The sequence below is a fragment of the Poecile atricapillus genome, chromosome 4, assembly GCF_030490865.1.
Source record: "Poecile atricapillus isolate bPoeAtr1 chromosome 4, bPoeAtr1.hap1, whole genome shotgun sequence".
Lineage (NCBI taxonomy): Eukaryota > Metazoa > Chordata > Aves > Passeriformes > Paridae > Poecile > Poecile atricapillus.
In genome coordinates, this window is record NC_081252.1 from 76,411,228 (window position 1) to 76,434,558 (window position 23,331).

Genomic DNA, 23,331 nt, shown 5'->3' on the forward strand with positions numbered 1-23,331 from the left:
AAGACTCAGATTTTGACAGTGGATGACAGAGGAGCTGGAGGGCGGATACAACATCCAGCACCACAGGAACATTTCCCTCTTTTCTTGGCTAATGGTTAAAGAAGAGCCAGACCACAAAGTAACCACAAAGAAAAGCACAGTTGTCCAATTCTGTGTCACCCCAGCCCATCCTCCTGCAGCTCCCTCCTGCCAAGAGCTTTTTCCCATGCAGGTGCAAAAGGGATGAGGAGAAAAACCCAAGCTGCTGGCTAGTGTTAAACCATAACACCCCAGAGATACTCAGACTGGTTTTTCATTTCTATTTAAATTCATTTCCATGCAGGGACCAACAGGTCAGACAATCTCAGAAGCATCATTTGCAAGTTGCTTCCAATCCACAACCTTCCCAAGCCTCCTCTGCTTTCATTCCACACTCTGGCCTTTTATGACTACTTTTATTCCCTAGCCAAGTTCTCCAAGATGAGAAAAAAATACATAAACCCCATAAAATCCAGTAACTCTCCCTGTCATGTAGAGGCACCCTTGTTCTGCACCCAACCTTCCAGCAGATGATGGCAGGGGTCCCTGCCCATGGCAGGTAGTTGGAATGGGATGATCTTTAAGTTCCCTTCCAACCCAAAACACTGACTTGATGATTTTATGAAGTTACCCATTGGCACAACATTTCAGGTGCACATTCATCTACTCAGCTGCAGATTACTGTGCAGGGTTTGTGCCATTGCATGAATCAGACCGTCTCATTTGTGCCCACAATTGATTAAGAAACACGTATCTGAGTTATCAGCACAGAGGCAATTACCAGTTCCTTAAAATTGCTGGGTCTAAACCAGGATATTTCTCTACAGTCTGTCTTATTATGCTTCAAACCAGCTTTTCCACCCATTCTAGAGGAACCCAGGGAAGCCAGACAAGATGAGGGCAGCAGAATAAGAGGAAAAATAACACACTCTTCAGAAATGAAGAGATCCAAAGTTTATCCTCTCTGTAGTTTAAGTGCAGACAACTTGTCAGAGATCAAAAAGTTTAGAACAGCTTTGTTCTGGCCTGATCCCACAGGAGAGGTGTTCTTAGGTTAGTTTGCTTCCAGACAACAGAAGAAGATGAAGGGAAGGGCCCCAGACAGACAGACTGCAACCCAAAACCATCAGCAGCCAGGCTCCATCCTCCCAGATCTGCCTCCAGCCTGATGCAACATCCCTGTGTATCCCACGGCTTTTTGATGAGCAGTGAAATAAAGGTTTACTCTAATTTGGTGACAATCCAGTTTTGCAAGGGTGGATTCCCAAGTCTTGGTGAGCTATTACAGGTAATGACTCCCAGTACCAGACTCATGACAGAAGCAGGGAAATTATAAAAAACATCAGAAAAATCTCAGGATCTGGAGTCAAAGGAAGTCAGTGGGGAGGAGAACCAGCATCCAGAGGAGAGGTCCAGATACTCAATCACCTGAATTACTGAGGACCTTGGCAAATTTTACTTTACTTCCACTATGCTCCAAACCAGGCACAAGACAGGATGAGAGGAAACAGCTTAATGCTGCACCAGAAGAGGTTTAGACTGGAAATTAGGGAAAATGCCTTCACAGAAAGAGCTGCCCAATGCTGGCCCAGCTGCCCAGGGCAGGGGTGGAGTCCCCATCCCTGGAGGGATCTGAAAGCCCTGTGGCTGTGGCACCTGTGGGGGCATGGGGCAGTGCTGGGGCAGCACTGGACTCAATGGTCTTAGAGGGATTTCCAGCCTTAACTATTTTGTGATTCAATATATTGAAAAGCTGCTTCTACACAAAGTCCACCCAGAACATGGTGCAGAACATCAAATATATGGAAAAGTATTAAAACTTGCCATGACAGATCATATTTACACATAAATAAGGAAGAGCTAAAGCTATACAGACAACCTTAATGGTGGCATTTCCTGATACTTAGGACAAGACTTAAAAATTATTACTCACCAAACAGAAGTTTTGGGGTGAGATTGCTTTCATGTGCTTTACAATAATTAAAATACACATTTTTGTGGGGTTTTTTTAAGAGAACTACCTCTCCTGTTATAGTAAGAGAATGTGAGAAACTTAGTGCCTGGACTAATAATAGAATCTCAGAATGGTTTGGGTTGGAAAGGACCTGAAAGATCATCCAGCCCCACCCCAGTCATGGCAGGGACAGCTCCCCCTGTCCCAGGAGCTCCAGCCCCAGTGTCCAGCCTGGCCTTGGGCACTGCCAGGGATCCAGGGGCAGCCCCAGCTGCTCTGGGCTCCTGTGCCAGCCCTGCCCACCCTGCCAGGAACAATTCCTGCCCAACATCTAATCCATGTCTATCCTTAAGGTCTAATGAGAAAAACTTCCAAAAAACTTCAGTCTAAATAAAATAAAACAATCCAGGTGCCTTAGATGAGATAGAAAAACAAGCAGTGTTCTCAGGTTCTTCAGTTTTTGTTTTTGTTTTTGTATAGAAGTCTGTGCTGGTCAAAGCATCACATCATAAAGACCTTTGAATTAATTCATCACCTGTTAAATATGCTTTTACTAAAAATTCTGTGTGGTGTGTCTAAGAATGTGCCAGCCTGGTGTATGACAATGATTTCTTCATGCCTCTATTTGCTAATCACAAGATATATTGGAATATATATTTTTAATCTGAAATATGTTAACATTATCACAGTACACAGACATGATTATATTCACATTTGTTTTGAGATATCATGGGAAAGGGTTTCTATTTCCAGCCCAGTATTCTCTGGTGTAAAGCTGAATTCTTCTCTATTTCAAAGCACAAAAACTACCAAGAAAAACCCAATGCCTCAAACCCAGCACCAGTACAACTTTAATCTGATCCAGCCCTAATGTTATTAGTGAATATCTGAAGAGATAAGAGCAAATTAAAATGGTACCTATTGGAGCTCCTGGACTTAGAGCTTCTTGCAGGTATTTAAAAAATGAGAGCATTTGGGATGATTGTGTTAAATATCCCTGGCTAATTGTGGTGAGGACCATCCCAAAGCCCCAGCTCTCACCTTTATGCTTCCCCCGATGAGATCTGGTGGCTCCTCATCTGTTTCTAAGGCAACGTTGATGGAGGCGAAGGGGCGACTTGCCATCTGTTGCATCTCACGCAGTAGTTGCTAATTTATTAAACAGAAAAATATTATCATCATATTGTTCTGACAGAAAGACAAAAGACAAATGTATCTAAAAGGTTTTGCCCAATACAAGGGACATCAGTGAATATGGAAAACTAACCTCCAGGGGTTTTTAAGGCCTTAAGAATACAGATACTGGTAAATATTCACATTACTGAAATTTAACATGTTATTGGAAGTAAAGCTGAATGCACAATGTGAGCCTGACACGTCTGGGAGGGAAAATTATCTGAGTCTCCATAAAGCAGTTATTTACTTTTTAAGCTGTTGTTTGTCATCATCTGTCTGGTTCCCACTCATAGGATTTGTGGGAATCATTCTAAAATTAAACTAGCAGCAGTATGTAACTACTGTAAGAATGAAGCTGCTATTTTTTATAACAGCACCAGCAAAATGTTGTCAGGCTTCTACTGAATAATCCCCTTTTTTTTATTGTTTCCTTGCTGAATACAGAAAATGGCAAACATGTCCTTATTGCAAAATGTTTTATTGAAATAAAAAACCTTTTCCTGGGCAAATCCCCACAAGCCCTCATGACACAAGACATCTCTTTATTGTGTTCTTAAGCACTTCTAAGCATTACAATGCAGCTTTCCCTTTTTTAACACAAAAAAAATGGACAATTTCTACACAGCTGGGCTGGAAAGAGCATTTCAGTTTTAGGTGAGCTGTGGACACACTTCCTTTTGGCTCCAGTGATTAATCTCTAATAGTGACCACACGGCCTGTAAGGGGAGGCAGAAGCCAGGATTCCCTGAAGCAAGGGGTCCAATGGAACGCAGTGTCTATTTAATTTATTTAATTTATTTAAAATAAACACTTTGTGCAGCATGAGAAAACCCAGTGCCCTTAACCTTAAATGCAGAAGCTGCCCAAAGCTCTCGCACAGCTTTACACACTTACCATCACTACTTATTACAGCAATACCAGTCCATTTTTAAGTTGGACTGAGGCACCACTAAATGGTCTCTAGAATTCCCACCATTACCACCTGCATTTTCCCATTAATTCTGGACAATCTGACACTCCAAGCCCAAACTAATCATTTACAGCACTCAAAAGCACTGTGGAAAACCCCACAAAATGCATTGTGCCCCAAATATCCCCCATGCAGCACAGCATAAGGTGAGAGGAAGGTGCCATTATCCAGCAACATTGTTTGGACAGAATTCATAGAATCACCAAATCCCAGAATGGTTTGGATTGGAAAGGACCTTTGGGATGATGCAGTTCCACCCTCTTCCTGGGCTCTGTCCCTGCCCGTGGCTCTGGTGCCACTGCTGGGCCTGGAGCAGAGGCTGGCCCTGATCTGCCCCTCCTGCACCCAGGGATGGACAAGGACAGACAGGGATGGACAGGGACACACAGGGACACACAGGGACACACAGGGACACACAGGGACAGACAGGGACACCCAGGGACAGACAGGGACACACAGGGACACACAGGGACACACAGGGACAGACAGGGACACACAGGGACAGACAGGGACAGACAGGGACAGACAGGGACAGACAGGGACACCCAGGGACAGCCAGGGACAGCCAGGGACACACAGGGACAGACAGAGACACACAGGGACACACAGGGACAGCCAGGGACAGCCAGGGACAGACAGGGACACACAGGGACAGACAGGGGGACACACAGGGACAGCCAGGGACAGCCAGGGACACCCAGGGATGGACAGGGACACACAGGGACACCCAGGGACAGACAGGGACACCCAGAGACAGACAGGGACAGACAGGGACACACAGGGACAGACAGGGACAGACAGGGACAGACAGGGACAGACAGGGACAGACAGGGGGACACCCAGGGACAGCCAGGGACACACAGGGACACCCAGGGACACACAGGGACACACAGGGACACACAGGGACACACAGGGACACACAGGGACACACAGGGACAGACAGGGGGACACCCAGGGACAGACAGGGACACCCAGGGACAGCCAGGGCTGAGGGCCCCTCTCAGCTGGGGATCCTCTCCAGGCTGAGCAGCCCCAGCTCCCTCAGCCTCCCCTGGGCATGGAGACGCTCTGGGCCCTTCCTCAGCTCCACAGCCCCTGCTGGTCCCACTCCAGGACATCCCTGTCCTCCCTCCTGTCCTGAGGAGGCCGAGCTGGACGTGGCACTCCAGAGGTGCCTCAGGAGGGCTGAGCAGAAGGGCAGGATCCCTCCCTGACCTCCTGGGATGCCATGGGCCTCCTCGGCCCTCAGGGACAGCTGGACCTGGTGCCTGCCCTCACTGCCCTCCCCAGCTGCAGGACCTCTGCATCTGCCCCTGCTGAATTCCAGCAGCTGTTAACATCTCTGCCCACCCCTCCATCTGCAGGGCACCACAGAGCCCTCAGGGATCCCTCCTGCCGCTCTGCATCACCCGAGAGATCCAGGAGGCACCCACCCCTCACCCCAACCACCGATGAACCCAACACCGGCTCCAGGACAGAACCTGGGGGACACCTCTAGAGACAGGACAGCAGCCACAGCCTGTGCAACCCCCTGCCACCCTCTGGGAACCCTTCCCTTCATGGCCTTTGAAAATCACCTACAATTCCCAGACTTTTCCAGTGCAGAAAACTGGAGGACTGGCTGTAACCTGGGGGTGCAGGCAAGGCAAGATAAGGTCAATGCAGATAAGATTAAGGCTTGTGTGAGCTTCTGTGGCTCTCAGACTAGCTAAAAAAACTGTAAAATTTTACTGCCATAAAAGGCATGTGATAAAGTTTTCCGTAATTTTTGAAAGAAAAAAAGAAAGGGAAAAAAAAAGGCATTTTGAGCAGATTGTAGATACTGTCACGAAGCAAAAACCCAACAAATCCACACAAATGGAGTGTTCGTAAGCAAACTTGTGTGTAACTCACACTTGGGTAAAAGGACATGAGGAGTGCTCGGGTATTTAAAGCACACCAGCAGATTGCAGACGAAAGCAAGTGTGAAACAGATTGCTGGGTTGTTGTTCCTGTAATTGTCCCCTTCAGCTATCGCAAAGTGCTTTGTTTAATGGCTATAAAATCAATGAACAAGCTGTCCTGATGAAGATGTCCAAGAGACTGACGAACTAAAAGCTATTAGTTCTTCAAAGGAAGTTATTTTACTAAAGAAAATGTGCAATTTGGCAACATGATTCCTACTGAAGTCAAAAGTAGCTCTGAGAATATAGAATCACAGAATAGTTTGGAATGGAAGGGATTCCTAAAATCATCCAGTTCTATCCCCTGCCACAGAGAGAGAGACACCTCCCACTATCCCAGGCTGCTCCAAGCCCCATCCAGCCTGGCCATGGACAGTTCCAGGGATGGAGCAGCCACTGGCCCCCCATGCCTCAGCACCCTCAGGTGATTCCCTCCCAGGGAACAATTCCTGCCCAAAATCCCAGCCCAATCTCCCCTTTCCCTTGGGAAGCCATTCCCTGGCTCCTGTCCCTGCAGCCCTTGGCCCCAGTCCCTCTCCAGCTCTCCTGGAGCCCCTGCAGGGACTCTCAGCATTCCCTGCATTTTGCCCTTCTCCAGGGGAACATTCCCAGCTCTCCCAGCCTGGCTCCAGAGCAGAGGGGCTCCAGCCCTGGAGCAGCTCCGGGGCCTCCTCTGGACTCTCTCCAGCAGCTCCACGTCCTCCTGCTCTTGGCCCCGGGGCTGGGGCAGCTCTGCAGGTGGGGCCTGACCTGAGGGGCTCCGGGACACAATTCCCACCTTTCCTTTGGGATCAGCCCAGCCTGGGGCAGCTCTGCAGGTGGGGCCTGACCTGAGGGGCTCCGGGACACAATTCCCACCTTTCCTTTGGGATCAGCCCAGCCTGGGGCAGCTCTGCAGGTGGGGCCTCACCTGAGCATAAAAATGCCCAAACCAGATAAAGTCAGAGGTCCAGAATGCAGCCAAAGCAGTGAATGCCTAAGGGAACATTCTTTTCCTAATACCAGCTTCTGGTGTAGCACAAGCCATGTTTCAAAGTTCCCCTTAAAAAGCAAGAATTAATTTAAGAAATAATTGTTCTATAACAATTCCATTGAGTTCTATAACAATTCCATTGAATTCCTTGAATGTCACTCTCTCCCCCAAGGCTTGCACCATGCCTGTTTAACTCCAACACATATCTATCCTTCAATATTTGTTTGGTGTGTCAAAATTTTAATTAAAAGATTTTATGATGCTGTAAGGGAGAAACTGTGACTTTTCCCCAGTCAAGAGGCTAAGCATGGCTTTACAAGTCAGCAGCTGTTAACATCCAAATACTCCACAACCTGCCTTCCCCTCACTCCTAATGATGGGCTTTCTGAGATTTCACATAATGAACCTCAATACTCTTTCAAGCCAACCCTGCTTTTCCAGATGACATGATTAATGGGACAACCTGGGAATATTTTAAATCACTTAAGCCCAAAGAGGATTTTAAAGGTAAAATGTTTGACAGCCTTACAAAGAAATCACATCAAAAAGCCTGTCCTGGAATAGACCTTTGGCCTTTAATATTTAAATAACCGCAAACTGTGAGAATGTGCACAACTTCCATTTGCATTGAGTTTGATTTTTTTCCATATCTCAGAATTATGGAATGGTTTGGGTTGGAAGACACCTTAAAGACCATCTTGTTCCACCTCCTGCTATGTTCCACCTTCCACTAGACCAGACTGCTCCAAGCCCAGTCCAACACGGCCTGGAATCCTTCAAATAAAGTGATTCCTACCAGGAATATTTTTAATTCACACACATTGAGTAATGGACAGTCTGAAATGAAGAGTGTGTTACCGATGGAAGAAAAAGCTCCTGAGGAAGTGAGGACAGCCTTGGCAGGCAGTAGTGCAGGCTCTCACAGAGAAGACAAACAGCTATTCAGGTTACCAGGTTAATTGACTAATATAACCTGTACCGTGTTTCCTGACAGGAAAAGCCTGGACATTTTATTCCCACCATAAAGCAGCCACAAGGCTCTGTACAACCATCCTGCTCACATCCATCTCAGCAACTGCCCCCTGCAGAGGCTGCTTCATGAGCACAGAGATCCAGCAGCTTTGGGGATGGGGCTCTGGTATTTTCAGCCATGTAATAACGGAGGTTTTTCCAGAAGAAAGTCACATATTCTGGATTTTTTTTGCTCCTTATGAAGAATGGCCTTAAAAACAAGCTTATTGAAACAGTGATCTAGAACTCATCAGCAACTCCAGTATCTGCATGAGCAATTTGTCTCAATTTCTTATTTTTTATTTTTTTTAAAAGAAGAAGAAGGAAAATACACCAGGAAGGAAAACAGCAGGCACTCAGGAGGACAGTGGTGATGCACTGGCACAGGTACCCAGAGCTGCTGTGGCTGCCCCTGGATCCCTGGCAGAGTCCAGGGCCAGGCTGGACAGGGCTTGGAGCACCTGGGAGAGAGAAAGGTGCCCTGCCATGGCAGGGGGGGAACAAAATGAGCACTGAGGTCCCTTACAAGCCAGAGAATTCTATGATCCTAAACCCATGGGTGTGTTAAGTGAGCAGCAGGCATGAATGAGCTTTCATTTTAATGGGAAGTAAAAGGCAGCAGTGTTCCACAGGAAGGGGAGGAAATTCCAGCAGCCAGGATGTATTCAGGCCAGGCAGCTTGAGTATGTCTGTGGTGTGTCTGGTACCACCATACCAGCCCATGGGCAAAGGAGGGAACTTCAGCAAGGGGAGCCAGAAAAGAGCAATGCTCTGATTAACAGTGGGTTTTGCCTCAGGAAATTTGTAGCTCTAATTTTTTAAGTTATTTCTGAAATTCAGATATTTCTGGTTGCTCTTTTTTAAAGTACAGCTACTCTGAGCATTCTGAAGACGTACATTTGGTTTGAGAAAAACATTTGTTGAAGGCATTCCAACAGAGAAAGCTACATGTTCCTTCACTTTGATAGAATCACAGAATCATTAAGGCTGGAAAACCCTCTAAGACCATTGAGTCCAACCATTAACCCAGCACTGCCAAGGCCACCACTAACCCATGTCCCCAAGTGTCATATCTGCATGGCTTTTAAATCCCTCCAGGAATGAGGACTCTACCACTGCCCTGGGCAGCTGTGCCAGGACTGGAAAGCTCCTTCTGTGAAAAATTCTTCCTTATATTTACCTTAAACCACTCCTGGCACAGCTTGAGGTCATTTCTTCTCAAACTGATGAGACAAGTACTATTAGAAGTCATCCTTTAATATTTATATGACAACCTTCAATGCTGCAATGAATTTTAGATGGTGCCTCGAAGCTACAGTTATGACCAAGCCCCTGCTGAACTGGATCTCTGATCCTGGATTTCTGTACCACCATGGAAAACACTCTGTCATGAGCAGGCAAAATCATGCACTGCGTTCTCCACGCTGTCCACAGCCAACCCTAAACCCAGGAGACTCCAAAATCAGCTGAGTGTTCTGAGCCACACACATTGCACAGGAGAACTAAACTGGCCTAAAACCAGAGCCCTCACAAACCACAGCGAGTCCATAGAAAGTCCCAACTCCAGTCTCACAGCAAAGGGAGAAATTAAGAAGATGGAGATGATTAGAGGGATGGAACACCTATGAGTAAAGGCTGAGCTACTTGGGGTTGTTGAGACTGCTATTTTGAGCTTATTCCTGCAAATCCTTTTGCTTCAAGGGCTCCATTTGAATTCAGCAGTCACTGTGTCCCATTTATGCACAAATAACTATTCCTGTATGCACATAAACTATCAACACCCTATTTTCAATTAACTTGGCTGGGAGGACAGAACTCACCTGTAATGACCTCTCCCAAAACTGCAGCTTGCTGACAATCAGTGTGGAAAGGAGACATCACCCTCACGGGGTTCCCCAGGACCTATGGAGAAGGTTCCAGCCCTGGTGGCAGTGGCAGCTTGATGGATCTGCATGTCTGCAGGGCCAGCTCCAGCAATGCTCAGGGCCCATGGAATCATGGACTGCTTTAGGTTGGGAGAGACCATAAAGACCATCTGATTCCACCCCCTGCCATGGAAAAGGACACCTCCCACTGCCCCAGGCTGCTCCAAGCCCCAGTGTCCAACCTGGCCACTCCAGGGATCCAGGGGCTGCTCTGGGCACCTGTGCCAGGGCCTGCCCACCCTGCCAGGAACAATTCCTGCCCAAATCCCATCCAGCCCTGCCCTCTGCCACTGGGAGCCATTCCCTGTGTCCTGTCCCTATTCCCTTCCAGCTCTCCTGGAGCCCCATCAGGCCCTGCAAGGGGCTCTGAGCTCTCCCTGGAGCCTCCCCTTCTCCAGGAGAACATTCCCAGCTCTCCCTGGAGCCTCCCCTTCTCCAGGGGAACATTCCCAGCTCTCCCTGGATCCTCCCCTTCTCCAGGGGAACATTCCCAGCTCTCCCTGGAGCCTCCCCTTCTCCAGGAGAACATTCCCAGCTCTCCCAGCCTGGCTCCATAGAAGAATCACTGTGCATTACTTGGAAGTAACATATAGATCCTGCTGTAGGTACATTTGCTTTATGTCATCCTAACTTGGTGACCTTGGGGGAAAGGGAACTACCTTCCAAAATAAAAACTGGCATCAGCAAAAAATAAACATACAAGCCATAAATATTCCATGTAGAAGAGCCACAAATGTCTCAGAACTAAGTGATTTAAAGTATTTAACTACAATTACACTAACTACCATATAAGTCAACAAACAATTTTCTCTGATGCTTTCATCATCACTGAAAATTGAGTTTTTAAGCCCTTAGAGTAGTGCACATATTAATGTTAGCTAATTAGTTTTGTAACTGACTTTGCAGCCTATGTTGAAAGAGAGAGGAGGAGAGAATTAATGTTCAAATCCTTCTCAACAGGCATTTCCACACTTCAAAACTATAACAAACCAGAAAGCAAAACTGTTGGGAAGTTGTCTCATGCTGAAATGACAGAAGATACTTAATTCAGGGCTGATTAAGATAAGCAAGTTATTCATCATAATCAGGCCCAGTAGGAGGGCACAGAAATCCTGACCTTTAATAAGAAGAATGAGATCATTTCTTTTTAAAAGACCAGAAGGATCTAGTCCATGCAGACTAAAATATGCACCAATACCTGATAATTACACAAGAGCACAATGAAGCTTTGGCTGAGTAAAGCTCTTCTGGAATAATTACACAATCTCTCCCTGATTTTTCCAATAACTAAATTAGATACACGAACAGCTGATGCCTACCATCAGAAAGAGACCTTGGAGTCTGAAACAAGAACAGCTTCAATACACCAGTCGTGAGCTTTTTTAAAATAAGGTTGAACTCTCCTACAGCTGGGCTTGATAGAAGCATAGAATCATTGACTGGTTTGGGTTGGAAGGGACCTAAAAGCCCATCCAGTTCCAGCCCCTGCCAAACAGAAAGTTCAATCCAATGGACTGGTGTCCCAAACATGATACTCGAGTTTCATCTAATTTCATACTCCAGCTTCATCTTTGCTCAAGCTCCCACCAGTTATTTTTTGGGATATAAAACCAATGTAATCCTCTAGCAACAACTCTACTGAAGAGACTGTGACAAGAGCTCAGTGGCACAACCCCAGCTGATGGTGTCCTACACGGAGAGATCAGAGATCCAAGTGGTCAGCAGGAACTGGCCCTCTGCAAGCTCCCCGAGATGAGCTGCACTGGGCACAGAAGTGACAGCAGCGTGTTCGAACAAAGCAGACCATCAATTTCCCCCCTGAGCAGGAATCTCTTGTCAGCACTAATATTTTGGGATGTTTTTCCTCTTCGGGGCATCTCTGATTTCTGCTACAATTTCCTTCAGTTGGTGACCAAAGCCACATGGATCACTGCAGAGCACACAGTGTTTGTATTTTGGAAAAAGCCTCCTGGCACTGTGAGCTGGTTCCCATTCATGGATTTTAAATGGAGGGAGAGTGGAAAGTTACGATTGTTTGATCTGACCTCCTGCCTAGTGCAAGTCACTGAATTGCACCATGTGATTGACCTAGAAAAGGTCTTTCCAAAAGCACCAATTCTGAGAGCCATAAAAGTACAAATTATTGGCATTGGCATTCTCACCATTAAAAACGGGAGGAAAACAGAACAGGTTTTGATGGTTTTACTCCCAGTTGCAGACATTGGGTGTTACAGATTGGTTTGGTTTAGAAAGGACCTAAAGTTCATCTAGATCCAATCCCCTGCCCTGGGCAGGGACATACTGCTTAAACTTTTGGCTGATCCTTTAGAAGATCCTCATCCCATCATGAATCTTCTATGATTCCTTTCCACAGCCACTGATTCACATCACCAAACCTCAGTATGTTCTTCCTTGGAGAAAATGAGGCATTTGTGACACTTTAAACTCTTGCTCATCTTCCAGATAACAAATTAATCTTGCAGTGTTGTTCTCCACCATTTGCAACACCCAAAACATTGCTGAGAGCAGTGTGGATACAGTACTCCAACAACTGGTTACACCTAATAGTAACACTGCACTCTTATTTTACTACTCATAAATGCAGGAAATGGAAATTTACATACAGATTGTAAAAAAACCACAGCCACTATCACTTCAGCCCAGTGTCCTGCAATAGCTACACTCAGAATTAAACCCACCTTCACTGCATAAAAAAACATACTCAGGTTTATGTTTTCCCTGTAATGAGAAAAATTAGTGTGCTTACCACATGACTCAACCTGCTCAGTCATCTGCTGGCTGTGATTTCTCACTCCTGCAATTCCTGTTTTCCCTACAAACCACCCCAAACCCAAGCTTAATATTTTCTTTTTGCTGACAGACACCAAATAGTGTCCTCAGTGCTATGGAACAAGAAGGTCTAGGTGGCAAATGACTGCTGGAAGCTTGAAGAGGACACCAGTAAACCCTTCAAAGCACCTGGGACTGCCCAAATCTAGAGAAATTTGTTGCCAGACCTTTTAATATTTCTACATAAGTTTGATACCAAATCCTTTGGAGCAGATCCTGGTCCAAAACAACACTGAAAACTATAAACAATGATGAAGATCCTGAATTACAGTTAGTTGAAAATATTCCAAATTTAAAGCTTTTTCTTTGACCAAGGATGCCCTTAATCACAGTCCAAGAGAGAAGATCTAAGAGATGAATGAATTACTAACAGGTGAGAGCAGCAAGGGGAAGAAAAGGAAGGCAGGGCAATAAATAGCACACAGCACAGATCCCTTGGAACATCTTGGCTGTCGAGAACACAAGAATCTGCTCGCCTGTGTGGATGTTACAGCAGAGGACACCAGGGGAAATAGAAGCACTACTAAGTTTTGAATACACTTAGGAGGGAAAAAAGTTTCAGCAATGAAGTTGAGAAGGATAATTCCTGCAGTAAATCAATACACAAACCCCATCCTGAATAGCTGCATGACTTTCAGAGTAAAAATATTCAGTTTTAGGTAGTCTTGGCAAAAAAAGAGGCAAAATATAGATAATTTTGTTAAGGGTGAAATTGAGCTCTAGACACACAGATTTAGTTACCTCTGTAGGTGATTGCTATTGGCACTCCCACCACATTCTGAAGAGCACAAGGAGTGATCCAGCTACCCCTCACCACCCTGGGTCAGCCACGCTCCCTTTGCTGGGAGGGAGCTGTTCCTCGCTCCCAGTGAAGGAAACAAAGACTGAGGGTGAAGAGAAGAGGATTTGGGTGCAAAAACAGAGCAATAGGACAGGAAATTCCTTACAGCCGAGGAGCATATCAGAATTCTAGCATCACTCTCATACTTTGTGCATTATTCTCTGTTACCACCTTGATCCCTTTAACATGTCATTTTCTACAGGCAAGACAGAGAGGTTTCCTATCCCTAGTTCCTGATGTCATTCACCTCATTCTAAGCCTCCTATAAAAGCTGCCTTTTTATTTCTATTTTCCCTTTTTAAGATGTCTGAAGATACTCAAACATAGGGCTCAATGGCAAGGGAATAAACACACAGTTTACAATTCCATCTCCTGAATGCCTGATATGACACAAATCATTCCCATTTTTACTTCAGGTCAAGTTTTACACTCTGCAAGGCTTGAACTTCAGCTCAGTGCTCCAAACTCATTTTCCTACAAGCACACATCAGCCTGCACACCCCACAGAGCCTTCAGCCAGGAGACTGAAGTGCTGACATGGACACTTGCAAGCAGCTGGGCAGAGAAGTTTAGCTGAAATACAGAAAAGGAAAGAATTCTATTACTAGCCATACTACTGGCTTGATGGCTAAGATTAGAGTCCTACAGAGTTATTACATACATGAGAAACAGGTGATTGTAACGTGACTACTGCTATATATAAGATATATATATAAAATACAGCCCAAACCAGAGAAGGATCTTCCTTCAGGGCTGCAGCATTTTGTAGAATGATGGAACAGTTTGTGTTGGAAGGGACCTTGAAGATCTCGTAGTTCCAACCCCAGGAACACCTTCCACTGTCCCAGGGTGCTCCAAGCCCCATCCAGCCTGGCCTTGGACACTGCCAGGGATGGGGCAGTGATCATTATTTTTAACTACTAAAGAGACCTGTGCTTGGATTTACTGACAATCAGTACAAAAAACTCCACCTTCAAGCTATAAAATCATCTGAGAAAAAAAAATCCTTGGGTAGAATTTTGTTCCTGGATAAAGTCTGTATTAATATATGTAATTATGGCATGACAAAGATTTTAAACTGTTTCCTCAAGATTTACAAGTATTCCTAACAGAAGATGAATGGAACAGCAGAGATCCATGAATTACAAGATAGAGTCACTAGATAAAAAGAGGGAGCAAGATAAATAACAGCAAAAGACAGGAATGTGCCTGGAAAACACCACCCTGATGAACTGCCTGTCAAACAGCCACATATGTAGATTGAATTTAGACTGAAACATGCCAATGTGTTGCCAATACTCCAGTTTTTTCTTTTCCTTAAAACCTGCATCAGACTGTAACTTAATTTATAGAGACACTTCTCGCTTGGGCCACCACTCAAATACTTTAACTGAGCTCCAAAGCACAGTATTTACTTCTTGCTCTATATTCCTTATACATTCCTAGATAACACTTAACCCCAGGAGCCACAGGGGATGTTATGCTGACTCCAGCTTAGTTTCTTGCCAAGAAAGTGAGAAGGAAAAAAACAGCTGCCCTAGTAAAAATTTATCAACCTTCAGAGAATACAGAAAACCTCATAGACTTCTATTATTTCCAAGATTAAGGGTTATCTGTTTGAAAAGCAATGATTATATTCTGCAGTGAATTCACCAGCAGGAGCAGAAATATCTGAAGCAGAAAGAGGAAGAAGAGGAGAAGAGTTATCACACATCATCCTGCTTTATTTCCAGAGAGGATCTCCTCATATGGAATAAATTCATATTATTCACATCACTGCACTGTGCAGTACAACCAGCTTCAGATTCCTGAAGATATGGAGGAAACAGGGACTTGTGAAGAATTCCAACACTGTAAAAATTAATCCTCCAAATCCTCTTGATCAACTCCTGTGTAGGAACAAAGCACTCTTGAACAGAACAGTGACACGGCCGGGTGTCTGCAGCTGCCAAGAGCTTCATCCCAGCAGCAGAACTGGGAGGAAAACCTAGAGGATTGGGCAGATGTCACCTGAAAAACCCAGAGCAGGGAAGAAACACCTCATTCCTTAGGGAACCTGGCCTCAGGTGATGACATATAGATAACCACATACAGAAAGTGCACATGGACTCACTCAAATAATGTCTGGCTTCTCTCATTTTGCAGAGAAATAAACAGATTAACACAACACAAAGTTCCTAAAAATAGTTCCAGGTGCAGCCCAGCCTCTGATAGCTGCACATTCCACGCTTTCAGCACACCAAGAAGACACCATGAATGTGTGCTTGGTGGCTGGTGGCACCCAGGACATCTCCACAAACACAACTCGTGGGCATTTGTGCTGAAAAATGAGGACTAAGGGCACATTCTTTGTGCCACAACAATTGGCCACCTCATCTTGGTCACCCTGAGTGCAGAAAATCAGGTTCATTGGGAAGCAAGACAAGAAGGCAGTGAACAAAAATAAATCAGGGATAAACAAGGAGGAAGCAGATTTTGGGCGTGTAAAGCACAAAGTTATTTACATGATGCAAACACAAAAAGCTGTGGAGCTCATTTGGACCATGGGTCAGTGAAGAGGAAAAAAAAACTTTGGCTCTAAAATTCACATTTTTAAGTAGTAAACTACATATTTCCACATCCTGGGTGGCTTCCCCACCTTCTTCTTATACTCCTAATGTTCCAGGGAGGAAAAAACCAACCACCAAAAATATCTGAGTAAGATTTAATTTGAAAATGGGGATTTGACTTCTTTTTTTTAACATATTACACAAGAGCTAATGTTTCTATTTTTATTTCCTATTTTGAACCAGAATCTCCTAATTTATGTGGTTTTGTACTTGTGCTGTCTAGAAATAGAAGTTCTGGGAATTCAGGATATTCACCCCCATTTTTCTGGTGCTTCACAGAAACTGCAGCATCAGGATACTAAAATAACATAATTTGTCACTGAAACTGTAATCAAAAATATGCTAAAGGCCTAAACAGCAGCATTAACTGAATTAGCTTAGCCTTCAATTTAAGGTTAATGTGAGGCATATGTGAATAAATATGCATCTAGAGAGAACAACCATTAAAAAGTCATTTATGGAACAACACTTTATCCTCTCACCTCTCTCCGTCGTGATGCCCAGCAACTTTGTTTAATCTTCCAAACCACAGCTGCCACCAGGAGCAATGACAGGAAACAACTGCAAAGGAAAGTGGAAAAAGATAGAAAATAATATTTTATTGCCCTCGCTCATAACATGCTGGCAAGCTGAAAAACTCCAGGAAATGCAAAGTTAAATGAAAAGCTCTATAATAATTAGAGATACATTGAAGAAAGATAATCCAGCACAGTTCAGTGCTTCTAATACCAAGTGAGGAATGACACAGTTATTTTCAGGGAAAAATGTTGTTCCAAAGTTCCCTATCTGACTTCCTTAAATGACAGTTAGGCTGAAAGATTTAATCAGATTCAAAAAGCCACTACTCCACTGCCTATCTCCAGTGGCATTTCAAGTGAGAGGATAACCCCAAAAAGAAAAGCCTTGAAAGAAGCAGAGAAAATTGATTATTGTTTCCTTTCCAAATTACAAAAATAAGATAGAGTGTGGAGCAGACAGGCTGCTACAGAACTATAGGCATTTCTTGATTTCCCCAAATCTATGGGGTTTTTTTCAGTGAAAAGAGGGGGGAAAAAGGATGAATGGATATATCAATTTCCAGAGAAAATGCAAGGCAGTAGCTATAAGTAGTACTAGTAGTAATAATAATACTAATCGACTATGTTGATGGTTATGATCTTACCACACTGAATACCTAATGAGCAACTTCAAGGCACACAAAGTAAGATTAAAATCTGAACCCCAGTGAAAGCCTCTTTCCTCAAGGACTGCACTGATGAGTTACAGAAAACATCTCCAAACCTCTTCCCACGTTCCAGCGCATCTTGAAAGACAGGTTAAAGGAAAGTTCCCATTGAAAGGAAAATTTATCAGAAGACTTATTTGCTCAAGTGCATCACTCACAGCAACCACTGGGCACTGGATGCTCCTACAGGGCTTTCTCTGGAAGAGAGAATTTGCAAAGGAGCACAGAGATGTTCTCACACTGCACCCTGGCAGGAGGGGACAGCCGGGGGGATTTGGGATCTGCTCCAGGGAACAGGGACAGGAGGAGAGGGAACGGCCTCAGGGCAGCTCAGGGTGGATTTTGGGGAAATTCCTTCCTGGAAAAGGTGCTCAGGACTTGGAAGTGCCCAGGGCAGGAGAGGAGCCCCCATCCCCAGAGGGATTTCAAAGCTGTGTGCATGTGGCACTTGGGGACATGGGGCAGTGGTGGCCTGGGCAGTGCTGGGGGACTGCTTGAACTCGCTGAGCTCAGAGGGTTTTTCCAACCTGGATGATTCTGTGATACAATGACTTGGAAATGCCTGGAATTAAACACCAGGAGAGACAGCAGGAAACATTCCCTGAGAGATGCAAAAGGTAAGGAGACTGTTCTTGTTGCCATCTCACCACCTACAGAGCAGGGGATATGAAAACTCTGTGGATCAGGCACAGAATCCCACAGGCAGGCAGGGACAGTGTTACACTTTTCAGGCTTAGCTATGCACAGAAATATGCTTTACTATCATGTAGCATGTAAGATTAAAAAGTTCACACTTGTTTGATTTGCATGGTCCTGGCACAGGTGCCCAGAGCAGCTGGGGCTGCCCCTGGATCCCTGGCAGTGCCCAAGGCCAGGCTGGACACTGGGAGCTCCTGGGACAGGGGGAGCTGTCCCTGCCATGGAACTGGATGGGATTTAAGGCACCTTCCAACTCAAGCCATTCCATGATTTTACTATTTCAGATGCAGTTTATGTGCAACATAAGCTGCTGTCATGGCTTCTCCATGTTTACCTCCTCAGTACACCTTTATTTGGGGAAAAAAAAGATGGAAGTCCAAAGGGCACAGGAAAAATCCAGCAATGGCAAAAATGCCAATAATCTCAAGCACCTCTGTTAAATTAGCCATTTCAGAGGAGTTTCCCCAGAAGGAGTTTCTCAGAAGGTCAGGGATACAGATGAACCTGCATTGTGCCACCCAAGTCCACGAGGTCTCCCCGTTTCCACAACAATCCATTCCAGTCACATGGATCCAGCAGACAGCTCCAGAAATACACACAGTAAGTGGAAGACACACATAAAAACATGCTTAACTGCTGTAAGGATGGCCCCTTTTTAGGAAAAAAGTGACATCAGCAATTTGAAAACTGCTGGACCTCTTACTTTGGGTTGATTTCATAGAATCACAAAATCATTTATGTTGGAAAAGACATCTGAAATCATTGAGTCCAACCCTAACCATTAACTCAGCATTGCCAAGGCCACCGCTAATCCATGTCCCCAGGTGCCACATTTTCAGTGGCACTGTAAATATGTCTCCCTACACATTATTTACTCCCTCAGAGAAGAAAGCCAGAGTGGAGAACTAAGAGGATCACCTTTATTACTAAAACCCCTTCCCAAAATGCAACACTGCACAGGTCTGCATGTTCCAGAGTCTTTCACTGCTTTCTCTTTCCTGCCCATTTCTGGCACCACAGCCAAGACTTTCTTGATAAAACACAGAGAGGAATTAACAATTAAAGACTAATAAAAACTTCTCCTAAAACACTCACCATAGTACCCTTATATTTCAAAGGAACAGCACCATACATCTTTGTACTGTCACAAGGAGGCAGCAAATACCCACAAAAGCTATAAAATCACTAAGGAAATATATCTTCCCCCTTGAACTAACATCCCTTGGAAGCACTCTGGGAGAAATAAAAGGCAGAGCCTGATGCAGTCCATCACCTGCTGGAAGAGCCCCAGGGGTAGAGCGAAATCAAGATCTATTGTTGCATTTACTCAGCCTAAACCATCCTGAAATAAGTCAAAAGACCTGATGTGAGCATCAGTAGCTTTAAAGAAGGGGTTTTTTCCCAACTTTCTCTGGGAAAGCAACTTTGTAAATATGGAAGCAGCAGAAAGAAACAGCTGTGTGCAGCTGTTGGGAAATGGTTTGGAGTGAGAGCCCTGGATAAAGCTCTGCTGCTCTGCCCTGCTCTCTCCTCCACAGCTTCAGACACATCTCTGCCAGCCATGAATATCCACCTGCTTACAAATGACTGTAAAAATACAATTTCAATTTCAATACAATTTCAATACAATGCCTACCAAGAGCATCCTTCATCCTGGAAATCCACTCCTCCCCCAGGTCTTCTCTCTGTAGCTTCCCCCATCTCAAATGGCTCCAGGGAGAGCTCAGAGCCCCTCCAGGGCCCAAAGGGGCTCCAGGAGAGCTGGAGAAGGACTGGGGACAAGGGCTGGAGGGACAGGACACAGGGAATGGCTGCCAGTGCCAGAGGGCAGGGCTGGATGGGATTTTGGGCAGGAATTGTTCCCTGGCAGGGTGTAAGGTCCTGGCACAGGTGCCCAGAGCAGCTGGGGCTGCCCCTGGATCCCAGGAAGTGTCCCAGGTCAGGTTGGATGGGGCTGGGAGCACTCTGGGATAGTGGGAGATGTCCCTGCCACAGCAAGGGGGTGAAACAAGGTCATCTTCAAGTTCCCTTCCAACCCAACCTATTTCGTGATTCCATCAGCTGTTGGATTTCCATTTTCCTGTACCCTGTGACCCACCCAATTAACTGAGACCAGTTAAATTTTTCCAACAGAAAAAAAGGAAAACTGCAAACTCAAGTGTGAAACCAGACTGGAAGGAAAAAGAACCATCAAGAGCCACCTAACACCTGGAGAGTTTTTCATCCCAGGGAAATTTGAACCATTTCAGTCAGGTTCTACCAAGCAGAGCTTCCATTGGCCCATGCAGTTATACAAACCTTTGCTTACACAGCCTGAATATTGCAATGCAGAGAGGGGATACATTTAAATTTTATGGACAATATTCTATTTGGCAAATAGCTTTATTAATTCATTCTTAATTATTCATTAGATTAGCCTCAACACATGCATGAAACCTCAGTTGATCAGCCTTCAGAACACCACAGGGCATTCCCACACTGACACAAAAATCTGAATTTAAGCACACTGTCTGGTTTTATTCTGGACTTTAATCTCCTTGTCACCACAGAAATAATACTCTCTCCACTCCTGGTGTCCTTAAAGCTTTTCAAACAACTCCACTTCCATCTTTAAATGTCTGGAAAACTCCATCAGCACTTTATTGTGATGCAGGAGGGAGAAGAAAATCCATCTGGTGTATTAGGGCCCAATTATTAAACCCTCATGAAATGTTTCTCCACATCAGAATTGCTTGTAAATAATGGCAGCTTTAAACACCAAAATGTACAGCAGCCTCACTGCTAATGTGCTTTAACTTACACAGGTCACTTAATAATTTCAGAAAGCACTGCCATGATTGCTAGAAACACATCCCAAATTATTCTGATGAATTAGAAGCTATTTAAGTGCTATTTACAAGTAAATTTTAATATGCTGGAGAGTTACAGGACACATTTGAAAGTACTGGATGCATTAAACCTTTAAATAATTGGAACAAATATAAAACATACAGGTGGTTGGTTGGGCTTGCCAAGCAGCTGCCTGCAGCCCATGGAGGCAGATTCCTGAGCTCACCCTTCTGCTGGAAGTGGCACAAGGCTCAAGAAGCCACAACTCACCTCAGCTGGGGCAGAGGAGGGCAGTGGAGGCAGGGAAGGGTCTGGAGAACAGGGGCACTGCTTAAACCCAGGTGGAAATTAAGCACTGCAAAGCCACTCAACTCCCTTCTCTTCTCCCCACCCTGGTGGAGTGGGGAGGAGAATCAGAAGTAAAATTTGTAGGCTGAGAGAAGAACAGTTTAATAATTGAAAACAAAATAAAGTACAATGACACAACAAATAATAATAACAATGATATTAAAAAGAGAAACAAAAAACCCAAGCAAACAAGTGATGCACAGTATAACTGCTGAAGAAATGCCAGCCCCCCTTGGCAGATCAGACCCTTCCAGGTAACTCCCCCAGTTTATATACTGGGCATGATGTTCTGAGCTGTGGAATATCCACTTGGCCAGCTGGGGTCAGCTGTCCCAGCTATGATCCCTCCCAGTTTGAGTAACTCCTCACTGGCAGAGCAAGAGGAAAGAAAAAAACAACCAACTTCTGAGAAACACAACTTAGCAAAACCCAAAGCATCAGTGTATTATCAACATTATTCTCATTCTGAACCCAAAATACAGCACTAGAACAGCTCCTGAGAAGAAATTAACTCTATCCCAGCCAAAACCAGGACAAGTCTGATGAGGAGCAGCTGAGGGAGCTGGGAAGGGGCTGGAGAATTCCTGAGGGAGCTGGGAAGGGGCTGGAGAATTCCTGAGGGAGCTGGGAAGGGGCTGGAGAATTCCTGAGGGAGCTGGGAAGGGGCTCAGGCTGGAGCAAAGGAGGCTCAGGGGGAATTTCTGGCTCTGCACAAGTCCCTGGCAGGAGGGGACAGCCGGGGGGGATTTGGGATCTGCTCCAGGGAACAGGGACAGGAGGAGAGGGAACGGCCTCAGGGCAGCTCAGGGTGGATTTTGGGAATATTCCTACATGGAAAGGGTGCTCAGGACTTGGAAGTGCCCAGGGCAGGAGAGGAGCCCCCATCCCCAGGGGGATTTCAAAGCTGTGTGCATGTGGCACTTGGGGACGTGGGGCAGTGGTGGCCTGGGCAGTGCTGGGGGACTGCTTGAACTCGCTGAGCTCAGAGGGTTCTTCCAACCTAGATGATTTTATGATTCTATTCTATGACTATGGAGGATAAGGTAAAGAGTGCTGAGAACATGAAAAGAAGGAAGTTAATGATGCTGAACTGTTAATCTTCTTCATTTTGTTAGAAATAACGTAAAAATATTCCCAAGCTCTTCCTTTTACTACCAAAAAAAAAAAAATTAAAAAAAAAAAAAATTGGACTCAAACTGTATTTTAGGCACATATTTAGTAATGCCATTTGTGCTGCAGTGAAAGAATTTTTAATAAGCAACAAGAGTAAATAAAGTATCTGCAGCATAACTCCAGATTTAAATTATTGCAGGAGGCCATTCCCACTTAATGAAAACACTGGGAAAACACTTAAAGTCAGAAAAAACAATGTACAGCACATAAAACCATCTGCCAGTCTTGTACTGAGCAAATAGTGCTCCTGCTCAAGTTTTTCTGAGGAACAAGTCCAATTACTTGTATCAAACTAAAATTACACCATTTCCACTCGATATTCAGACCCTCATAGGGGCACATGAGGTTTGATGTGCCACCACAAAAACACTAAACTGGCAGCTTTTGTTCCATTTGTAAAATAACAACTGAAAGGCCTCAGTGGGAGAGGTCAGTGCTGGATCATGGAATCACACTGCTTTGGGCTGAAGGGACCTCATATCCACTTTCAACCACCCTGCCATGGGCAGCAACACCTCCCTCTAGACTGGACCAGACACTGGACTTCCTCAGCAGGATGTTTCAAGGACAGTTTAATGAAGACAAGAAACAAAATGAACTGTGCATGTGAGAACCAGAAGAGAAGTGCAGTAGAAGACACCAGAGGTATATGGTAAATCAGTGTAATAAAGCTCAGGATGAGATCATGGAATAGAATCATGGAATGGTTTGGCTTGCAGAGACCTTAAGAGGTCATCTAGTCCCACCTGTCTGCTGTGAGCAGGAGCATCTTAAACTGGGTCAGATG

The 23,331-nt window shown here is 45.0% G+C and overlaps 1 protein-coding gene across 11 annotated transcripts in view; it reads right to left on the bottom strand.

Annotated features, from left to right (window-relative positions):
- ATRN (attractin) overlaps positions 1-23,331 on the bottom strand; it is a 150,430-nt gene that overhangs the window by 18,554 nt on the left and 108,545 nt on the right. For all 11 annotated transcript variants that reach the window (XR_009277657.1, XR_009277648.1, XR_009277656.1 and 8 more), the window contains exons 26-27: positions 16,753-16,831; positions 3,014-3,121 (exon numbers count right to left, since the gene is read on the bottom strand). Coding sequence is in view for 1 of the 11 variants with exons in the window: in XM_058838759.1 (XP_058694742.1) it covers positions 3,014-3,121; positions 16,753-16,831 (187 nt within the window). In the remaining 10 variants the exon portion in view is untranslated. The remainder of the gene's footprint in view (positions 1-3,013; positions 3,122-16,752; positions 16,832-23,331) is intronic.